The sequence below is a fragment of the Lepisosteus platostomus genome, chromosome 3 (genome assembly GCF_059453375.1).
Source record: "Lepisosteus platostomus isolate fLepPlt1 chromosome 3, fLepPlt1.hap1, whole genome shotgun sequence".
NCBI lineage: Eukaryota > Metazoa > Chordata > Actinopteri > Semionotiformes > Lepisosteidae > Lepisosteus > Lepisosteus platostomus.
In genome coordinates this window covers 33,721,520-33,741,534 of record NC_142613.1, presented here as the reverse complement: position 1 = coordinate 33,741,534, position 20,015 = coordinate 33,721,520, and the positions used below count along the sequence as shown (strand labels likewise).

Below are 20,015 nucleotides of genomic sequence, written 5' to 3'. Positions count from 1 at the left end.
AAAAAGTCAAGAAAAATCCATTTGTTTCACCATGATAGATACTCATTGGATTATACCTTCATTTTTCCTATCAGAACTGATGTGGGCTGACAGCTTTTATTGTTGGTATCCAATTGACTCTTCTACAGAAAATGTAATGAGAACGTAAACAAACATTTTTTTTGCTTTCGTGATTGTAATTGTAGATTATCAGATGTTGTACCTTGACTTTTCTAATGCCCTCGAGATCAGAGCTGTGTGGAGTGGATGACAGAGACAGTTCCACTTTCCTCAGCCAGTCTGTCATTTGCGAAATGAATTCCTCCAGCCTCTGCTTCTGTGAGTTGAAGTCTCTCAGTGTCCCCTTTGCTTGCTCAGATATCTCCTGGGCATGACCAATCTTTTTCCTTAGGTCAGCTTCAAGAACCTGAAAGAGATGACACAGGAGTACCCACTGCATCACATCTCCCTCACTAAAGTTCTAAAACCAACTGGAAGGAAATTTAAGTCTTGCACATCCACATCTGTATAGTTCCAAAGGTTAAGATTCTAGGTGTGATAAATCTCAAACTGAACACAGCTCCTCACTCCTTGATGCATTTAGCAAACATGACAATTTGCTTGTCTCCCACAGAAACAGAAAATAAAATATTCTGAAACCAAAACATAGCGATAAAACAAAACAGTAATGTGGAGATTATTTAGAATTTGTTTTTTCTTCATGTTTTTAAAGTAACCCACCTGTGGTAGCTCCAGAATGTGGGACTAAAGTTTTTAATGCATGTCATTTCTAAGCAGCTGGACCATTTGTGAAACTAGCATTCTAGTGAGTTCTGTTGTTTTCCTTTAAATGACATTCTATCCTTTCTAAATTAACAAAAAAAGAATGGCTTGCTGGTTGCAGTTATTGTATAAAAGGCACTTTATGGATGTGAGCTTCAGAGGCTTTGAGAGTTAGGCTTTGAGGAGACTTTTTCTGATTTGTTCCCAGCTCTTTAGAGTTCTTTGCAATGAAAACTATGTAGAACTGTGCCATAACATCTTGTATGCCAACAGGAATATAAAGCACCAAACTGATTTTTGAAAAAATACAAGTGATCCCCTAGAAAGATCATTCACTGTGGAATACCAAAGGGAATGGCTCATTGGAAAACTGGAATAAAGTCATTCTCATATTTCACAAATGATTTTAAGTTTACTATTTATCATCATACCAAAGCTTTGACACTCCCAACTGATTGCAAATCATAAACATTACATGGCAGCACAATTTCACAGGGCATGTTATTTGTAAATTGGGGGGTGGGAGATTAGAATTGATTTCTAACCTTTATTCCACCTGTAGAAGAGGGTTGGATACTTGTTTCTTTAGTATCCATCATTGTAAGATGTTTAAAAATTAAAGTATATTAAAACAGAAGACTCAAACTGTTTTATTAGGTCAAAGACATGTCAGACAAGAGTTACCTGTAGTTCTGTGGGAGGTTCTTCACTCTTGATGTGTTGGTTCAGCTCAGACACTTTTACAGTCAAGGTCTTCAGCTTCTGCTCCTTATTTTCAACCTCAGTCTGGAATAGCACATTCATTAAGATCAGAATTTTTTATGTACAGCGTCTTTGCAAGAGCTTGAAACAATTAGGCAGTTACAGGAGTTTTGATTCATAATTTTTATTAACTGCAACTAGCAACTACTGTGGGCATTGGTACTGTAAGTGAAAAAAGAAAAAACTACCATTAAAAGCAAATAAGCGTTATCAATACAATTTTGGCAAGGCTTTTTCAAGCGGGAAGAAGCAGGATTGCCAGCTCTTCTACAACAGGAAAGCCAGTGAGCAGACTGGGATGAAACCGGCAGTCCTGACCTGAAACTCCATGAGTCGTTCCTCCAGTCTCTGGCTGCTGCTGAGGTTGCTCATTTGGTCGCTGAGCTCAGTGACAGAGCTGTTGGACCAGGATTCAATCTCTTCATTAATACCAAGCACCTCCTCCCACAGAGCCACACTCAAACTGAGCCGTTCGATGTTTTCATCTATTCTCTCTGACACCTGTGGAAAGCAAAATGGTATACGAGATTTATGATGAGATTACTGTCAAGTGGTGTGGTACATGATCTTCTACAGAAGTAGTGATGATGGGAGCACTTTCCCTTATTCAGTTCACCTAAAACTTAAAAATACCAAATTGTACTGAATTGCAGGCCTATTCTTCCTTTTTGTTTAACAAAGCAGGCGGAAAAGACTCAAGACTACTTCACAGGAAGGCACATGAGCAAAGCAGTTACTTATCACCAGTCACCTGAGCAGTTCAATTGCTGGTGTGATAGTAATGGTTCCGCGCGGGGTCGTGTCCCCCGGCACCCGTTCCATCCCCCACACCTGGGGAGCGAACCCGGGTCTCCAGCGGAACGCAACAGGGCACCAACTGCATGAGCTAAAGGAGACCTCCCCCAGCCCAGGCAGGTGAGGACCCTGCTACATTCAGTGAGGGCGCTGACGTCACCACACTAGCTTCGCTACACTGGCTGCTGATGAAAGTTATTATCTTGTATATTTACAGTAAATATAAAATTATATACTGCATATACAGTACTGTAAGCGAACAATGTACTAGTATTAAGCAAGTGAGTTGCATATAATATGAGTTAATACATTTTTACAATCCCATCTGTTGGTTTCCAGCTGTTTTAGACTTGGTACAAAACTCTTAAAAAGTAAAAGCTCATACTTATTTGATAATGGTACACTTGTGGTACAATGCCTAGTTAGTGTCAGATATTCAGCTTTTGGATTTAAATTACGACAGGTATAAAGATACAGGCCAGCTTTTCCTTGGGCAGGGGGAGTGAGGCTTGTTTCGTGATAATGCACTCACATCAAGCCACTGATCCACTATGGCTTCCATGTCCTTCCTCACAACTAGAGTGTCACAGTCTGGGATCTTCTTCAGCTCATTCAAGAGATGTTTTCCTTTCAAGGTGAATTCATCCAGCTCCTCTTGGCTTCCAGTCATCTCCGCCTTTGCAGCTTCGTGCTGGTAAAATGAGAGATGGGTATATCCATTTGTCTGGAACTGTTTTGCAGGATACAGTAGTTCATAAGACGACAGAGAAAGTTTGCTCTTGATTGTTCAATTTGTATGGCAAACTGCTTTTGGTAATATCCTACAGTCCCTTATATAACCAAACAAGTAAATGAATCTGAAAGACAGATTTTAATTTGCAGAGATGACCTGAGAGGAAGGGAAAATCAATAAAAAAAATAAAATAACAGGGCATAACATGCGAAATGTGGCAGTGACAAGTGAAGATGTCAGGTGGAAAAGACTTGATCATACACTTGAAAACACCTTCAAAGGTGGACACTCTAGTATTTACTCAACTCAACCCTAGTTGGGACACCAGTCCATCTTCGAAGGCTGTTTATTGTAATTCAACAACAAAAACGTAAGCAGACTTTAAACCTGATTTTCACTGTAATCGTCAATATATTTACACTTGCCTTTTCTGATTGATGCTGTTTAAAAGTTTCCTATAGAACTTATTTTTAGGAACAGAAATGTAAAAAAAAAGAAATTCTTAAGTTGGTAACAGAGGTTGTGTTGTAAGTCCGTATAAAAGCAATTCATTTCCCCTCATTTTCAAGGTCTTTGTAATAGGAACAGGAAGGTGTCAGCTAACCTTCGACAGAACTCTCCTGATGTCCTCCTGGTCCTTCAGTGCAGATTTGATGTCGGACACATTTTCAGCTCTCTCCACTATCTTGTTGATGGAGGACTTCATGCTTTGGTATTCCCTCATGAGATCCACCAGCACATTACACTGCTCCTGACTGCATTGCAGGTGATAAAAAATAAATCACAAAACACTCAAATGGTTGTACATTTTTCACTTGCCTTGTCTTTGAAGCACCAACTGCTTCAATTATGTCTATTTATAAAATACCTTTTATATAATATATATCATTTTATATTCATAAATATCTCATTATGTGGTACTGTATTTTTTTAAATGTTTTAAGGAACTGGACAATAAATGCAGTCACATAAAAAAACTGTCATATTGTAGTAAATTAACTCTATGTTTTGGTCCATGAATGAAGACTAAAGAGCTTTCCATGCTGATGAATACAGAACTACAAAACAACATTAAGGTCAGTCACTCAGTGCTAATATAAAATGATATAAAAGCAATTAAAAATGAAATCATAGGAAACCCATGTTGTACGAGAATTGGTCCATAAATTCATAGATAAGGGTACTTCCCACACATCCACAAGGCTTTGTATATAAGTCCTACTTATCAGCTTAGGTACCTATGACGTCAATCTACATTCTGACACCTTCGGGTTTTCATCAAGAAAACCTTGGAAGGTGAGCCTTCATGTTCATGTTCAAACAAAAAGTAATCCACTCAGGGCCAGGTCTGACTGTAGGATGACTGATTCAGCTGCTTCTGAAATTAAAACGAATCTCAAATTCCTTAACCTTATTAAATTACTGACAAAATCTAATTTACATGCATTCATTTAGTGCTTTTTGTCCCAAAGCATCTCAAAGCAGTTTACACACACTAAGGAGGGGATCCACTTCATCCATAACCAGTCAGCAGCTACATTATACCACAGATTAAGTGAAGTGAAATATGACTTCTAGCTGAACTAAATTAGAAATGTAGTGAGTGTATCAAGCCCAGCCAGAGCAAGAACAGAGTGGTATTTAAACCCAAAACATAGCATTTTAAACCCATACTAACATCAGTAGTGTCATGGGCTTTCTAGTGACCAAGTAGTCAGAACTTCATTTTAACATCTAAAATGAAATACTAAAAGGCACCCTCTATGGAAAATTGTGGTCTTTGGCTTTGGAAATTCTAGGCCAAAAAGACGAACGCCACCTACTGGTCTGCCAACACCACTTGAAGCTGCAGCTTGGTTTCCCATTCCAAATACAGACCAAGCCCAGCCTTGCTGAGCTTCTGAGATCTGGCATTATCAAACTACAAGTTAAAAAGGTTTAGGAAAATGGAGCCTTTATTATCAATTCATAGAATGTACTTTTGCTTCCAGGACTGGATTTGGGTGAGGTCTCTTCCAACAAAGTTTGGTTCTATACCTTTGAGTAAAACTGGAGAGATTACTTCTGATCTTAACAGTATGAAAACTACGATGTAGGATTGTGTGCTGACAGGATCATACATATCCTGTTGCAAACTTACTTGTCACTAATGAGTCTCTTCGTATCTTCCCATGTTGCTTCTATTAGACTAATTTCCTTGAGTGCTTCAGTAGCTAGTCCAGAATCCTTCTGAGCCAGCTGTTTCGCTTTATCTTTCAACCACTGGCCCTCATGATGGTGGGAATTCAGCTCATCCTCCAATTCATTAAAAAACCTCAACCTGATCAAGAATAAAAGAAAAATGTAAACGTACTGTACTGTATCTAGAGAGAAGTAGAAGATCAGTTGGTTTGATATGCTCATCTGTAACTATGAAATATGCAGATATTTCCACTGCTTAAAAAACAAACATTGTCATAGGATGATTTTCATTTCAGACTACAATTTGTGCTTAATCTGCAGAAAGTAATTTTAAGTGTGGGAATACCAGTTTAGCTTTAGACAATACAGGTATGGTAAACAAAAGTTGTGTTTTTTTGCTTAAAAGTAGTTTTGATTTTCAAAAGGAACTAAATGGCAGGAAAGTAGTACAAACTTTTGCACTGCAGAAAAGTACTTTGAAATTATTATGGTTTTTCTTGCATTTTATGCTTGTTTATTTCTGGTGATTGGAGGTTCAGACCTTTGCTGTAGAGCCAGGAGACTGGGCTCTTTCAGCCCCTGATGGTCAGCTTTTTCCTCAGTGTCCTCAATGCTCCTCAGCAGCTGCTCCTTGCGTTCGCTGAAGGCACTCCAGAGAGTTTCCAAGGCTTCAGCCTCACTCTGCTTTGTTCCCAGGAGGTTCTGCACCGACTCCAGTTCGGCAATGAGGACATCAGCCAGGGCTCTGCAGGAGGTCCGCTGCTCTGATGAGCCCTCACACAGGTGGTAATGAGCCTTGCTGAGGCCACCGTCCAAACTGACGGCCAGCTTTTCCAGCTTGTTGATATCGGGGACGATGTCCCTCAGCTCCTGCTGTAGCGAATCCGTCTTGCCTTTGTCCCAGTTGCTGGCATTCTCCACTGTCTGCTTCAGACTCTGTAGCATGTTGGCAGCTACTCTGTGGGTGTCCAGAAAAGCCTCTAGCTTCTCCAGGCACTCTTGTCTCCGCTCCAGGATCTGCTGGGCTTCTCTGAAGAGCTGGAAGCAATCTTCTTTCCTGCCCTGAAGTAGCTGGTGCTCCCCTGGGTCGCAGGAGGCACACAGATTATCTAGCTGTTGCTGAAGGTCCTCTTTCTCAAAGGCTTGTTTCTGAATTGCAGCTGACTTTTCCTGCGAGATACAGGGAAAATACTCTTGAAAAATACAGAAAGCAATAAAATATATAAAATAACATTTGTTGCATTTTAGCAGCTAAGTAAAAGATTAAAGAAGGCAGATATTTTATATGGAAAGCACAAGGTAGTATACCTTATTTTCAGTCTGTGCAGGCCTCAAATCGTTTGCCTTCACATCCGAGGTTTCCTTGAGTCCACTGAGGAGCTGTTCAATCCAGTTAGAGAATTGGAGCAAGGCCTCATCATACTGCTCAATTTGAGTCATGTGTGAGTGAAGAATCTGTATCCTGTGAAACCAAAAATTTTATTTCACATACCCTGCTCAATAGTGAAGTAAATACAAAACAGTTGCCTGACAATAAGCAACAGTGACATGCACAGGAAATTTTATGACCTTCAAAATGTGGTAATGTATATTCAGCATCTTAAACAAGGACATGTTATGAGAGAAAATAGTCTGTAGGTTAAAATTCAGCAATTTATAGAGCATATTAAAAACATTTCCTGGAAGGGAACAGATACCTGACATACTGGCAGAGTATACTTGGTAATTATACAGTAGCACATGCTAGCATTATAATTTCTCAGCTCTAACCTACTTGCGTCTACTTATAACTGCCAGGTTCTCATTTGTCTAATATTTCACAATGGTTATCGGTCACATCAGAGCCAAACTCTAAATAAATCATTATTTGTATATGGTTTGGAAAATGGTCTATTTGCATATCATGCAAGGTGTGGTATCACAGAAGCCTTTCAGCTTCTTCACAAAAATATAAATTCTAAAACACAGTATGGTGGCGTTGTGAGGGGAATCTTCTGTAATCTGCATTTTTTTTCCTGGAAATGCTAGATATGCCACTATTTCCGTTCTGTGGTAAAACTAGAATCCACATTCTTGTCCACGTACCTGCGTGGTATGGCCTCCTTCTGACAGCACCAACTCTTCTCAAGCTGGTCCAGTTCCTCAGACAACTCTTTGACTCTGTTTTGTGCTGCAGAGGCGTGTAGAGACGAGGCCAGACCCCTAAGGCTCTTGTAGATTAATTCATGGGATGAAACCTCAGACTGTAACTCCTAAGAATTGTAGTAAATGTAATGTTAGTGAGCATATACAGTTAAATTAAAAATTTTCAAGAATTTCCAACATGCCCATGAATGCATTGCAACAGAGCATATTTAACTAAAGGTTAAAGTATTTCCCATTTTGAAGGGGACTCTGGACACAGATAATGTACTGTAGCCTGCTGTTATTTTAAATTAATATCCGTTTACTAAAGGAACTGACCTTGTGTGACTAAATAGGTCTAAGATTATTAATTAAAATGCTAAAGAAGAATAAAGTTCAAAATTACCTGCAAAGCTTGTAGTTCAGATTGAAGTTTGGATTTTTCAGCTGACAAATACTGGGAATCAGTTTTAGAAATTGTTTCACATCGCTCTAGCCAGGACTGAAAGCTAGATCTTTCTTTTTCATACCTGAAATAAAGTACATAAAATGGGCATTCTTTGACCAGGCTATGTACAGCACTAGCTCCCTGATTATTGTGATACTGTGTCTATTATGATCCAATGCTTTTTCTTGCACTGATAAATATATTCTAAGAAATATCACTTAGAATATTGCTAGAATATCATCTGTACACATGCATCTGGAAAAAAAGACGCACATTAATCCCTAGGATCACAGTGTTCCTGTATGATGTAATGTACCATTGCAGGGATCTAATTTTAAAAGTTATAGCACCAAATCAATAAATAGTTAAGTCAAGTGATAAAAGCATGAAGACATCTTTTATGCACAGAAAAAATATTGGCATGCAATCTCCTTTTACAAATCCACATGTACGCATTTGTGTTAGAAGCTCATAGCAATCCTTACAATCATTCAGAATTGTTCAAAACACTTGCATCATACTACTAACAGGTGTGCACAGCATGTTGAATATACAGTATATACAGTATGTGAACCCGAAGAAGGCTCTATAGCCAAAACGTTGTTCTTTTTTCTTCTCTTTTCAGCATGGAATAAACCTTTACTTGTTCCCATAAAGTATATATTGCAGATAACCTCCCAATTGTAGTAAACACCTGGTCTCTTCAGCAGCCATCACTTCAATAAAATGTTGGTGAATAAGAAAAAAGCATCTGTTGAAACACCACTCCCTTACTTTTGCCACAGAGACAAGAGGGTTTCCAACTGGGTCTGCTTGTCCTTGGCTTGTTGAAGCCCCTCTTCATACTGCTGCTGCAGGGCTTCCACCTCCTGCTCTGCCTGCTCTCGGTCACTGAGCCTGCGGGCCCCAGCCAGCAGTGATGCCACAGTGCCCTTGAGCTGCTCCAGAGCCTGGATCACATCCTGTGGAGAACACCCCCAGGGGCATTACATTCTACACACCCCAAACACTAGACCACACTGGACATAATATGGACAGCAACAGTGAAGCACAACTGTCAAGGCTCTTACTTTGCATTTCTTTTGTAAGGATTTATGTTAGAAGTCAGACAATTTTTCACATGAAAAGAATTTGGAACAAAGAGAATCAAATCGCATTGTATAAGCACAATAATGGAAAATACAGGTAATCGAAGTTTTTCTGGGCCGCAAGTAAATTCAGCCTTGAAAAACATTATAGGTATCAAAAATGAACATACTGCAATAAAACGTGCTAAAATATATTACCATGTGCTCCTGGAGCACTTTGTACGTCTCTGTTGATGATGAACAAGATGTGATTGGGCTATCCAGTTTGGTTTTGTGGTCTTTCAAGGTTTGTTGGACCTTAAGGGGGATCAATGAAATAAAAAACAGGAAAAGCATAAGCACAAAGTGATCTGGTGAAATGACAAACTGGCATAAAAGAAACCTTATTGTAACCTTAAAATTAAAACTTATGACATTTAAAAAAATCAAATTCAAAATACTCTCTTCACCTTATAAACAGAAAATATAATAAAATTCTATCAAAGGGGCTAAGGTAGGACAGTGGCTAGCATTCTTGCCTAGCAGAGCTGGGGCCATGGGTTCAATTCCTGGGCTGCTACCGTATAGCTACTGTGGTGCTACTCCACATCTGTGTGGAGACTGCATGTTCTCTCCATGTGGGTGTGGGTGGAGTCTGTGCAAGTTTACATGTGTGTGACCCGCTATGGACTGGCATTCTGTTCAGGGTGTATCCGCCTTGCACCCAGAATTTCCTGGGATAGGCACCATAACCTTGAATCCGATAAGCTGCTAATAAAAGTGATTTGATGTGAGAAAATACTATTTGTAAAAAGAACAGTTCCCCCCCCCGACACTCGTGTTAACCTTTCACTTTGCTCATAACTTCTACTATATTCTTTTCAGCTGTTTTCCAGGTTTCATTAGCAGACATCATGCACTCTGATATGCAACGGCAGTCCCAGACAACATTGTCCTTGAGTTGCCCTTTGACATGTGTATCTCAGCAGGCCCCCCTGTCAGTGGGTACAGTACCTGTGAGAGGCTGTGGTGAAACCTCTGCTGCTGGGAAACACTCTCCTGCAGCATGGCCTCCAGGGTCTCTGTGTGCTCTTTCAGCTCCTCCCAATATCTGCCGATCTGAGCCAGCCTGGCCTTGATACGGGCAGCTTCGCCTTGAGACACAAACTGGCTCAGAGCTTGAGACTCAGTCTCCAGCGTGGGCAGGACAGCGGCCCTCTCCTCCAGTTCCTGTCTCACAGCCTGAATGATTGCAGGAGACTCAATTATTCACTGCTGACTAGTAAATCTGATAACATTACTGACAGAAAGGACTGAAACACGATTATGTGCTTGGTAATTGGTCATCAAACATAGTTATCTGTGTTCATCATGCTCTGTGCTCACCTTGACTTTGCTGATCTGCTGTTCAAGCAGAAGGGAGGAGGAATTGATGGCATCGAGCTCTTTCTCCTTTTCAGTGATCCACACTGAAAAGGCCTCAAAATCATTGCCAAATTGCTCCCATTTCATTTTCATTGTTTCCAGTTGTGAAACACTGTAAAAAAATTGTGGGAGTTTAATAAAGAAGAAACCCACAAAAGCATGAGCAATTAATTTAAAGAAAAAATGTGCTTCTTCTAATAAATGAAAAATACTCTGAACAATGTTATTAAGGGTAACACATTTCTATCAATATTATTCATATTTTATTAATTATTAACATGAGGTTAAGTGTATTGGAAAATGTAGTAGCCATAGTATACTATAAATACAGAAAATGATTTAAATAAAAAATAAGGCCAACCCAAGTTATGAGAGGTAAGTTTTATTCTTGGTAGAAATGTATATATACAGTATGTCTACTTTTGCACTGGGTTACTATCAAGGCCGTGTTGGTTAGATGCTAGTCTTTTAACACGTCACAGTCAACAGCACAGAATAGCGGAGATGTGTCCCACACTGAGAGCACCTCAAACCTGCAAGCACCCGGGAGGTTGCAGGGTTCGCTGTGCCACTAAGAGCCAAGAGAGGCGTGGCTGACTGGTCTCACCCCCCACTCCCCAGTTGTGGCTCTGCCCCCTGGGGAACCCCACTGTCAGCTAGCAACATGACTCACGTGCAAACCCGTAATCACTGAGCTCCAACTCTTGATAAAGGTATTTTAAAAAAACAAACTATGTATTTTTCTCTAAGGGAGGAATGGATTTCACAAATATAGTGCTCTTTAAATGAATTACCCTTTCTTGAGGCCACTCTCCACTCTGCTAACTTGTTCATAGATGGCCCTGGCTTGCTCCTGGAGACGGATCTGATTTTTGGGCCCCAGCTGTATTTCACTAGATCCCTTCAGCAGGGTCTCCACTTTTGCTGCCTGTACCTCACTCTGTCTGGACAGCTCCTGTTTGCGTACAAAGACATGGGCTTCAGTATTCAGCCATAGCTCTTACAATACATTCATAGCCATACATCCAAAAATTATAGTACACTGTACAACATACAGCAATAACAGATTGACCACACTTCATGTTAGCAATTTATTATAGTAGTTCCTAATAAAGATTTTCACCTTGTACAATATGCAGATGGCCAGCAACCATATCACCCTGCAGCTCTCAACTGGCTACCCACTGAAGCTAAGCAGGGTTGAGCTGGTCAGTACTTGGATGGGAGACCTCCTGGGAAAACCTGTAGTTGCTGCTGGAGTGGTGTTAGTGGGACCAGCGGGAGGTGCCCACCCTGCGGTCTGTGGGGGTCCTAATACTCTGGTATAGTGGGGGGGACACTCTACTGTAGTGGGCGCCATCTTTCAGATGAGACGTTAAACCGAGGTCCTGACTCTCAGTGGTCATTAAAGATCCCTGGGCATTTCTCAATAAGAGTAGGGAGTTATCCCAGTGTCCGGGTCAAATTTTCCACCTCAAGCTTTACTGTGGCCTCCAAATTGTTCTCCTGTATGACTGGCTTGCACTTGCCCTGCGATGAACTGGCGTCTCATCCAGGCTGTACCCTGCCTTGCGCTCGTTGCTTGCCAGGTAGGCTACGGCTTCCCGTGACACCGTATGGTATAAAGCGGTTTGGCAAATGACATGACATGACATTATAAAGGTTTCCCTTTCTGCAAGATGGTATTCAACCAACGATGCTAGAGCATTATTTGATGATAAAAGCTTTTTTGATTCCACCCTAGTTCATCCTTCTTAAATAGTGCTGAACCTATGGGAAGATTTGAAACTTACAAGACATATTTTGCATTAATATGAAATTGCTACAGATCTGTGTTTTCCATGGATGATTTTACAGCATTCACAGATTATTTTCTGTGCCAGACTAATTGAAACTTCACTTAAAAACATCATTTCAGAGAACCTAACTGACAAAATAGTGATTTGACAGGAAGTATAAAATACAGTATACAGTATAAGAGAATGTGACGAAACACCAAGATGATCTAGGTTTCGGTACGGTCACCAGGATGCGTTTCAGGCTCCCGCCTCTCACCCTGGTTTGTTCCAGCTCGGATGACAGGCTCTCCAGGCTGCTGAAGGTGAGGCCTGGCTCCAGGGCGCAGCTGGCCCTGCTCACAAACTCCTCCACCACCTCACGCTCCCCCTCAAACTGCTGCCACTCACACAGAGTTGCCTTGGTGTCAGAGAACAAAACAATCCCAAACAAACACACACAAGAAAAGAAAACGGTTAAACCAGTGGAATATATATTTATTCCCAAATATGCTATTGCCAGCTTTCCAGCTTTCCCTAAAGTTACTGTTATAACTTTCAATCTTTTGAAAACCTTTCCCTTATTCCATAATTTCCTGCTTTTGCAACATTTTTTATTCTTTCGATTCTTTAACCTGAAACTCCAGGATTAAATTTGAGGCCCTCTTCTGAAGTCTGTGTGACCTACAGTATACATGGTCTCATTGCGATAAGAAAACCAATCTATGATACACTTTCAAGATACAAAGGAGGTTACTCCGCCATCTTTTGGTCTTTATCGCTGGATTCTTGGATGCTTTTATAGTAAAAGCACATAGGCCTGGAAAGTGCCCATTAGGGTATTACATGACCAACCGAAAAGGGACACTGGTCACCTGCAGGCTCTGCTCCTGTGTCTCCATGGTGTGCTCCATTTTCTTCAGGGTGCTCTCCAGCTCCTGCAAGTCTGGCCGCAGGGAGCTGGCAAGACCTTCCTCAGTCTGCAGATGCTGTCCCCGGGCAATCTGCTGTTGCACATCCTTCTTTTTTGCCCGCAACCTCTTTAGCTGTTGCTGCAAGTGCAAGAACACCCCATGAGCTGGTACAATGTACAGACTGTGGCAATAAATGACATGCTGTCATTCAAAAAGGGAGCAACTGTACTACTGTTGATCCCGACAGCCACACTGTATTGCAGGTTGAAGTTCCTACTACAGTAGTTCCTACTGTGATGACTTTACAGTATGAGGTTTTGGTCCACCAGGGGGCAATAGATTCACCAACATTGGCAGTGTGAGATCAGCTGAAACAGCGTCACAAACCTGGTGAAGGAGAAGCAGCTGCTGTGCCTCCCTCACATTGTCTGAGTCCAGAATTTTGTAAGCTTCAGCCTGGGCCTCTTTCTGCCCTTGAAAAAGCTCCTCCAGAGCGTTCTTAACCTCCTGTTTGAACTGGACGCAGTCTCCCACTGCAGACACCACCTTCTCAGACTGCAAGGAGCACAGGACAGGAGACAGTAGTCACCAAACACAGAACGCTGCCAAAACGCTGTCATGGCCACAAAAAATTAAGGAGGATTAAACTCAGGATCATATAGTATAAAGCAGCATTGATGGGTAAAGATTACATGGTTGAACATTTAGGTGGCACGGCAGTGCAGTGTTTAGCATTGCTGCCTCACAGAGCCAGGTCCCTGGGTTCAATTCTAGACCTGAGGTACTATCTGTGTGGAGTCTGTATGTTCTCCCCATGTTCATATGTGTTTCCTCCGGGAGCTCCAGTGCTCTCCCACAGTCCAAAGACATACTGGCAGGTTAATTGACTTCTGAGAAGAATTGGCCCTGGTTAGAGTGTGTGTGTGTGTGTGTGTGTGTGTGTGTGTGTGTGTGTGTGTGTCTGCATGTGCCCAGTGATAGACTGACATTCCTCCAGTGATGGACTCCAGTCCCCTTCCAACTCTAAATTGGATAATGTAGTCAGAAAATGGATGGATAGCATAAAGCATATACGTACATGCTAACTCCTACTTAGGAAATAACTGGTCTAAATGGGACATTCTGAGGTCAAGTATAATTAAAAATCAAAGAAACTATTTTAAATGGTTCTCATTACATGCAAGTAACTGATACAGGACTTAATATTGGTAAAGGACAAATAAAAGCAAAAATAGCAAAGAATGACAAAGAAGTCTAAGCACATCTTGGAGTTTCTATTTAGCAATGTATGAGTCAAAACATTTTTAAAGGGCCTGTTTTTTGTTTGTTTTTTTGTTTTAGAGCGATATAAAAACATAACATGAAATTATACTGCAGAAAACGCAAGTGAAAAAGGAAGAGCTGGTCTATTTACTCACCTCGGTGAGTGACGTGAGGAGACCCCTGAAGTCATTGGAAAGCTTAGTCAGTGCTCCGGACTGCCTCTTCGCCTCACTCTCCATACAGACCTCAATCAGCGTGTCGAGCCGTGACTTCAGCCAGCTCAGATTGCTCTCCTGTTCCTCGGCATCGTGCCGTAGCTCCTATACAGCACACATATTCGTTGGGATCACTTTATTTGAGCTAAGATTTAACATGTTTCTTAGTGATTCACTGCCCTCTTCTAATATGAATCATATAATTCAAGCAAATGTCTTCATAGTTCAGTTTCAAGGCCTCCTGTACCTAAAAGAATGCACTTGCAGGTAACATGTTCACAGAGACATATTACCTAGACCTTTGTTGTGAATTTGTATAATTTCACTTGTCCTTAACAATAGTAACAAAAAATAATTAACATTTTATGGCACAGGTGAATGCAAAACACATGGTAATGCTGCCTAAGAACTTCCGTACAAATATAAAATTATATTGTTTATTTATATTCTTAATACTAGTTAAGTACCCCCAATCCTTTTTTTATGAATGTTGCTTTTATGAAAATTTGATACTGCGAAGCATGTGGATTGTTACCCGGATTTCGAATAACAAAAGCCAACTTCGAAACTATGAAGAAGCTTTTCGAAACCTCTGCCAAATGAAGATTGAGGGTGTCATACTACTCATTTCATATTGAGTGTTCGCATCACATTCCACTAACTGGTATGGGTGAGAGCCAGCACTGAGCCGACGGAGTGATACAAGAGACGTGTGAGTTCACCACATCTTGCTTCATGCATTGTATGCTATTGTGTGTGCTCTAACTTTTCAAAATAATATTTGTGGTTTAGACTTCATCAAGGACCCTGAAAGTGTTAAGAAATTTGCGTGCATAGTTACACAAAAAGCAGATGAATTGGTTACAGTACAGTACTTATGTCACGATTAATTATGTCTAACTAGGTAAGCAGGATTTTTCATTACAAAAAAGACAAACTGCAGTATGAATGTTAGTTATTATTGTCTTTTTTGGTGGAAAAACTTAAAGGAGGGATGACATTTTGAGGCCCAGAACAGACTGTAATTTTCCCCCGTAAGAAGTAATGGAAACAGGTTTTTCTTTTAATTAATTTTCTCTATACTAAAGGGTTGCTGGGAGCGAACTATGTTCGTAAAATAAAAGGTATGGGTATATAAAAATAATACAAAGAAATGATTCTTTTTCAGTGTTAACAGGGAATATCAGTTTCCAGGACCTATATTACCGGAAACAACATACAGTAACACTCAATAAAGTCCATCAGCCTGGCAAAAGAATTACCTCTATTGTCGTTTTCACTTGCCCATACTTGCTTGGGTCACTGGCTCTATTACGCAGCAATCTCAGTTGACTTTCCTTTGCTGAAAGCCAGGCTGAGAGCTCTGAGAATCTGAAAGGAAAAGAACACCAAAACGAAACAGCATAGTGATCACAGTGGCATTATGTGAAGAAGCACATTCAGATATTAAACTAGTGATTCACTTGGCCTTAAAATTAAAATTGCACAGTCTTCAGATTTGGAAGCAAAATATTTGCCAGAGTATAATAAAGAGGATTTTTAAAATGAGAAGCAACTTAGAAAAGCATAAGGCAAGTTCTTTAAACTGGGTACATCAGTGCTTCTGTTGGGTTTTGTTGTTGTTGCCTGTGTGTAAACTGTCAAGATCTGGATTAGTTTGAGCACAGCAATGCTCTCACCTGGAGTTGAACTCCTTCCATTTGTCTGGATGCTGAAGCAGTTTCTGGTGGGTGCTGTCGATCTGAGTTTTGAGGTCAGCGAGGGCCCTCTTGGAGAACCCTACAGCACTGCGGGCTGGGTCCCCTTCCGGAAGCTTCTGGCAGAGCTCCTCGATCAGCTGGAGTCTCTTCTCACTCAACTGCTGCGGGCCCTTCTCCCTGAAGAAAGCCTAGACAGCACCAGTGGGTCAAACATCCAGTTTCAACTGTTAATTAAGTTCAACCTAATTCTCTCAGTGTCTCACCGAGACCCCCTCTGCTGTGAAACCCTGCACTTGCAAGCTATGGGTCACCGATAAACATTTATAGCCACTATCAGAAATTCTCTGTCTCCGACCTCTCTGCCAGCCTCCAGGGAATATCAAATAGTTTCAAGAGTCCAAACTGAAGTCAGTCAATATATCTTTTAAAGTTATGTTACAGTAAAATAAATTCACTTCCTTGAAGTTTTGAATATTAGTGTATTTTAGGTTTATACATTAACCAAATGAACAAGTTCTGTCTAGTTACCAGATGAGACAAGATCATTATTGACGCAGCAAATCTAACAGTGATACAGGAGTTCCAAAAAATACATGTCCTGAACAACAGGGGTCCAGTGCTCCTGCTCATAAAGTGATGACACAGGGGTTGCTGGGAACTCCAGCAATAACTTGTGGGTCCTTTAAACAAGAGGATCTGTGGGAGAGCTAGCATTCAAACAGGACTCGGTTATACTGCAGGAATTGTATCAAAAGGGTCATGCTTAGTATAGGGCTCAGTTATTAACCTTAACAACCTCAGGATCTCCATTATTACCAAAAAGAACCAGGATCTAATGTATGGATATAGGGACATCAGCCAATTAAACAGGGGCTTTTACTATCACAGGAAGGGCATCATTAATTGAGCTGTTACATTGATGTTTCAGAGGCACAAGGGTGGTAAAATCTTTCCATGAAATAACCATGAAAGTTGGACTTCTCCAGATTCAAAATGGCTTTGGCAAGAGAGATGAAATGATGCCCACAAGGCAGAGGGATGCTAGAAACGAGAGCAGTGATCTAGTGCCCATCCTCACCCTGTGCTCCCTGATGAGCCTCTCGCTGCCGGCCGTGGGGAGGGCTTTATTCTCCCGAGCCAGCTCAGAGCTACACTCCTCCAGAGACAGCTGCAGACGGCTCTTCTCCACCTCAATCTTCAGATGCAGCAAATGATAGGGTGCTTCGGCTTGCAGATCCTGTAGATGAGAGACAACGGATGAGAGAAATGAACGTGGCAATTGAAGCTGTTTCAGAAAGCTGGATTTTGTCAGTCAAATGATTTTTGATGTATTCGTTGCTGGCAAAGAGTAAGTCTTTCAACTCAAGCAATTCAGTGAATGGAGATGAAATGTGCTTAGAATATAAAAATTAAGACAAAAAGTCATGCTAAACAATCTTACAATATTCTACAGCCCACGATCACACTAACTCTCTACACATGCAATGCAATTTAGGAAAAAAAATAACATACAATAAAGTAATATAAGATAAATAATAAGATAATATAAGATAAGTAATATAATATATAATAAATAATATACGAATCTAGAAAAAAATCACATTTGGGAACCAGTTGATTTATCATACAATATTGCAAAACCTTGCGTAATTCAGTATTAATTTATTTTATTCAGATGTAAAATCTTATTAAGTCTTGGTCAGTGCATAGCATGACACCCATCACAGAATATCATAACATAAAGTACTTTGGTGATGTGCTGTAATCATGTTGCAATCCACAAAACTCAGTACGAAGAAGTAGCCTGTCTTGGCTAAACAAAGAACATTTTTTTTTGTTCTGAGGTGGCATGAAATTAAATCTTAATTAAATCTCTGCATCTAGGTAGAAAACTTTGTTTTTTAAACTCTACTAATCGAAATCTCACTGTGTTATACATTAACCTACAGTAAAAGAACAAAACTACTGTTGTGTCAAAATACCATATACAGTAAGATTCTAGGTTAATATTGTTTTGGCTAAGTGATATTTCTTCTGTATGGTGTATGTTTATTTATTCACACTGTGTGTAGTAGTGATGGAAATTAAATTAAAATGTAATACAGGTGTATGCCAACCTTTTGAAGTATTTTTTTTAAAATGTATTAGTGACCCCTGTTGTTTCTGGCAAACTCAACAAATCAAGACTGACACAGTTTTACATGGTACAATGGAAAGTCTGAGCTTTCATGTTATACAGGAGAACACTGGTCTGACCTTCCATTGTTTGTGAAGTTTCCGCACAGTTTCCTGCAGGCTCTGCTGTTCCTGTTCTGGCAGAATATCAGTGAGCTCATCACAGGCCTTTAGGAATGTATTCAAGACCCTCTGGTCAAGCTGCCCAAAGAAGTCCTGTAAAAAGACCCCAAAAAATAAATTTAAGTCCCTACAGTGAAATATCTAAACAGCTAATATCAGCACACAGGACAGAAGCTGACGCATCTTTCCTCAGACTCCCTACTGACACTGAAAGGTCTGTATTAGTAGCTTAATTATTTATTGTAACTCTTGAACATTGCAAGAGATTTTAAGTACCTATGGTCTCCACAAGCTGAGGAATGCTTGCTAGAATTAGAAAAAAAAAATTGTAGTGCCATATGGATAAACAGGTGTACATTTGCATTCAATATGAATTTATTATAGCTCCTAAAAAGCTTAAGCGTGGGTGTCTGTTTATTTCATCTACAGGGGCAGTATCTGCATCAGGGTGTACTGTGACTATGATTATAACAACAACTTGGTAAGATTCTCTCATTTTTTCTACCTGTAAATCAGTCTCAAACAGATAAATAAATCATATTGTAATTTTACTACCAATTTAGAATCTAGATGTACTGTAATAACAGTATCTCTAATAACTACTGTATTCTGCACTGTTTACTGGAATATCTATCAATATTTGCACCTTTGTCTAGAGATACATAAAGCATAGAGCTGTTTATACAGTATTTCAATATTTTATTAACCACATATTATATATATTATATTGAAGTATAATATTATATTTCAATATATTTGCATACTAAATACACTGTTATTAGAAATGGGTTTATCAGCACCTGATATATTTTTTATTGATATGGGAATATTAACATGTGGCTGTTAATCAAAAAAGAAAGCCTACTACATCTTTCATATCCTATTACAATAATCATATCTTCAATAATCAATCTTAATTTATTTTCATTATCCCAACCAACTGAAAAAATGATTATATTCATGAACAGTTTTATAATGCTGAGTATGTCTTCCATGTTTAAAAGAAATACATCCAATCATCCTCTAACTCAGAACTGCATAATGAAACAAAAACAAAATAATTCAAACCTCAATTAACTTAAATAATACTAACAGAAACACATGATGTAGGTATTCTGTAAGGTAAACAAATGTGTTTTTTTTCTTACGGTGTGTTTCTTGAGCAATTCTTCTGGATTTCCTCTTTCTGTCAAAGATGACTGAGCAATCTTGAGAACCTTCTCCAGCTCAATCCTGGACTCCTCAAATCTCTTCATCAGGCTGCTGTTGGCTTCAGCATGTCTCCTCCACTCCCCAGCCTCCTTCACCATGGCCTGACACAGACAGGGGGCAAGCAAAGCTGCTGAAACTGGCCCAGCACACCACCACTAGCTACTGAACTCTGCTAGTGACCAGCAGTCACTAGTCACTGCTAGTTACTAGGCTGCTACTGAGACACCACAGCAAGCTGACAAGCATCTGCCAATACGTGCATTATGATATAACCTACTGTAAAAGACCCTGAAACTGTCCAGTGCAGTGTTAGAGGTGTATCTGTTTTACAAATCAATGAA

The 20,015-nt window shown here is 40.1% G+C and overlaps 1 protein-coding gene across 17 annotated transcripts in view; it reads right to left on the bottom strand.

Annotated features, from left to right (window-relative positions):
- The window catches only part of LOC148674773 (nesprin-1-like), a 229,771-nt gene that overhangs the window by 135,177 nt on the left and 74,579 nt on the right, over positions 1-20,015 (bottom strand). For all 17 annotated transcript variants that reach the window (XM_088625363.1, XM_088625374.1, XM_088625361.1 and 14 more), the window contains 24 exons: positions 19,611-19,775; positions 18,421-18,555; positions 17,243-17,401; positions 16,144-16,352; positions 15,727-15,835; positions 14,405-14,569; positions 13,374-13,541; positions 12,948-13,124; positions 12,353-12,493; positions 11,092-11,252; positions 10,259-10,409; positions 9,887-10,114; positions 9,092-9,190; positions 8,580-8,767; positions 7,764-7,887; positions 7,319-7,485; positions 6,542-6,695; positions 5,775-6,403; positions 5,193-5,372; positions 3,657-3,807; positions 2,852-3,010; positions 1,843-2,025; positions 1,447-1,548; positions 203-406 (listed from right to left, as the gene is read on the bottom strand). In XM_088625363.1, coding sequence (XP_088481489.1) covers positions 203-406; positions 1,447-1,548; positions 1,843-2,025; positions 2,852-3,010; positions 3,657-3,807; positions 5,193-5,372; positions 5,775-6,403; positions 6,542-6,695; positions 7,319-7,485; positions 7,764-7,887; positions 8,580-8,767; positions 9,092-9,190; positions 9,887-10,114; positions 10,259-10,409; positions 11,092-11,252; positions 12,353-12,493; positions 12,948-13,124; positions 13,374-13,541; positions 14,405-14,569; positions 15,727-15,835; positions 16,144-16,352; positions 17,243-17,401; positions 18,421-18,555; positions 19,611-19,775 — 4,308 coding nt within the window. The remainder of the gene's footprint in view (positions 1-202; positions 407-1,446; positions 1,549-1,842; positions 2,026-2,851; positions 3,011-3,656; positions 3,808-5,192; positions 5,373-5,774; positions 6,404-6,541; positions 6,696-7,318; positions 7,486-7,763; positions 7,888-8,579; positions 8,768-9,091; positions 9,191-9,886; positions 10,115-10,258; positions 10,410-11,091; positions 11,253-12,352; positions 12,494-12,947; positions 13,125-13,373; positions 13,542-14,404; positions 14,570-15,726; positions 15,836-16,143; positions 16,353-17,242; positions 17,402-18,420; positions 18,556-19,610; positions 19,776-20,015) is intronic.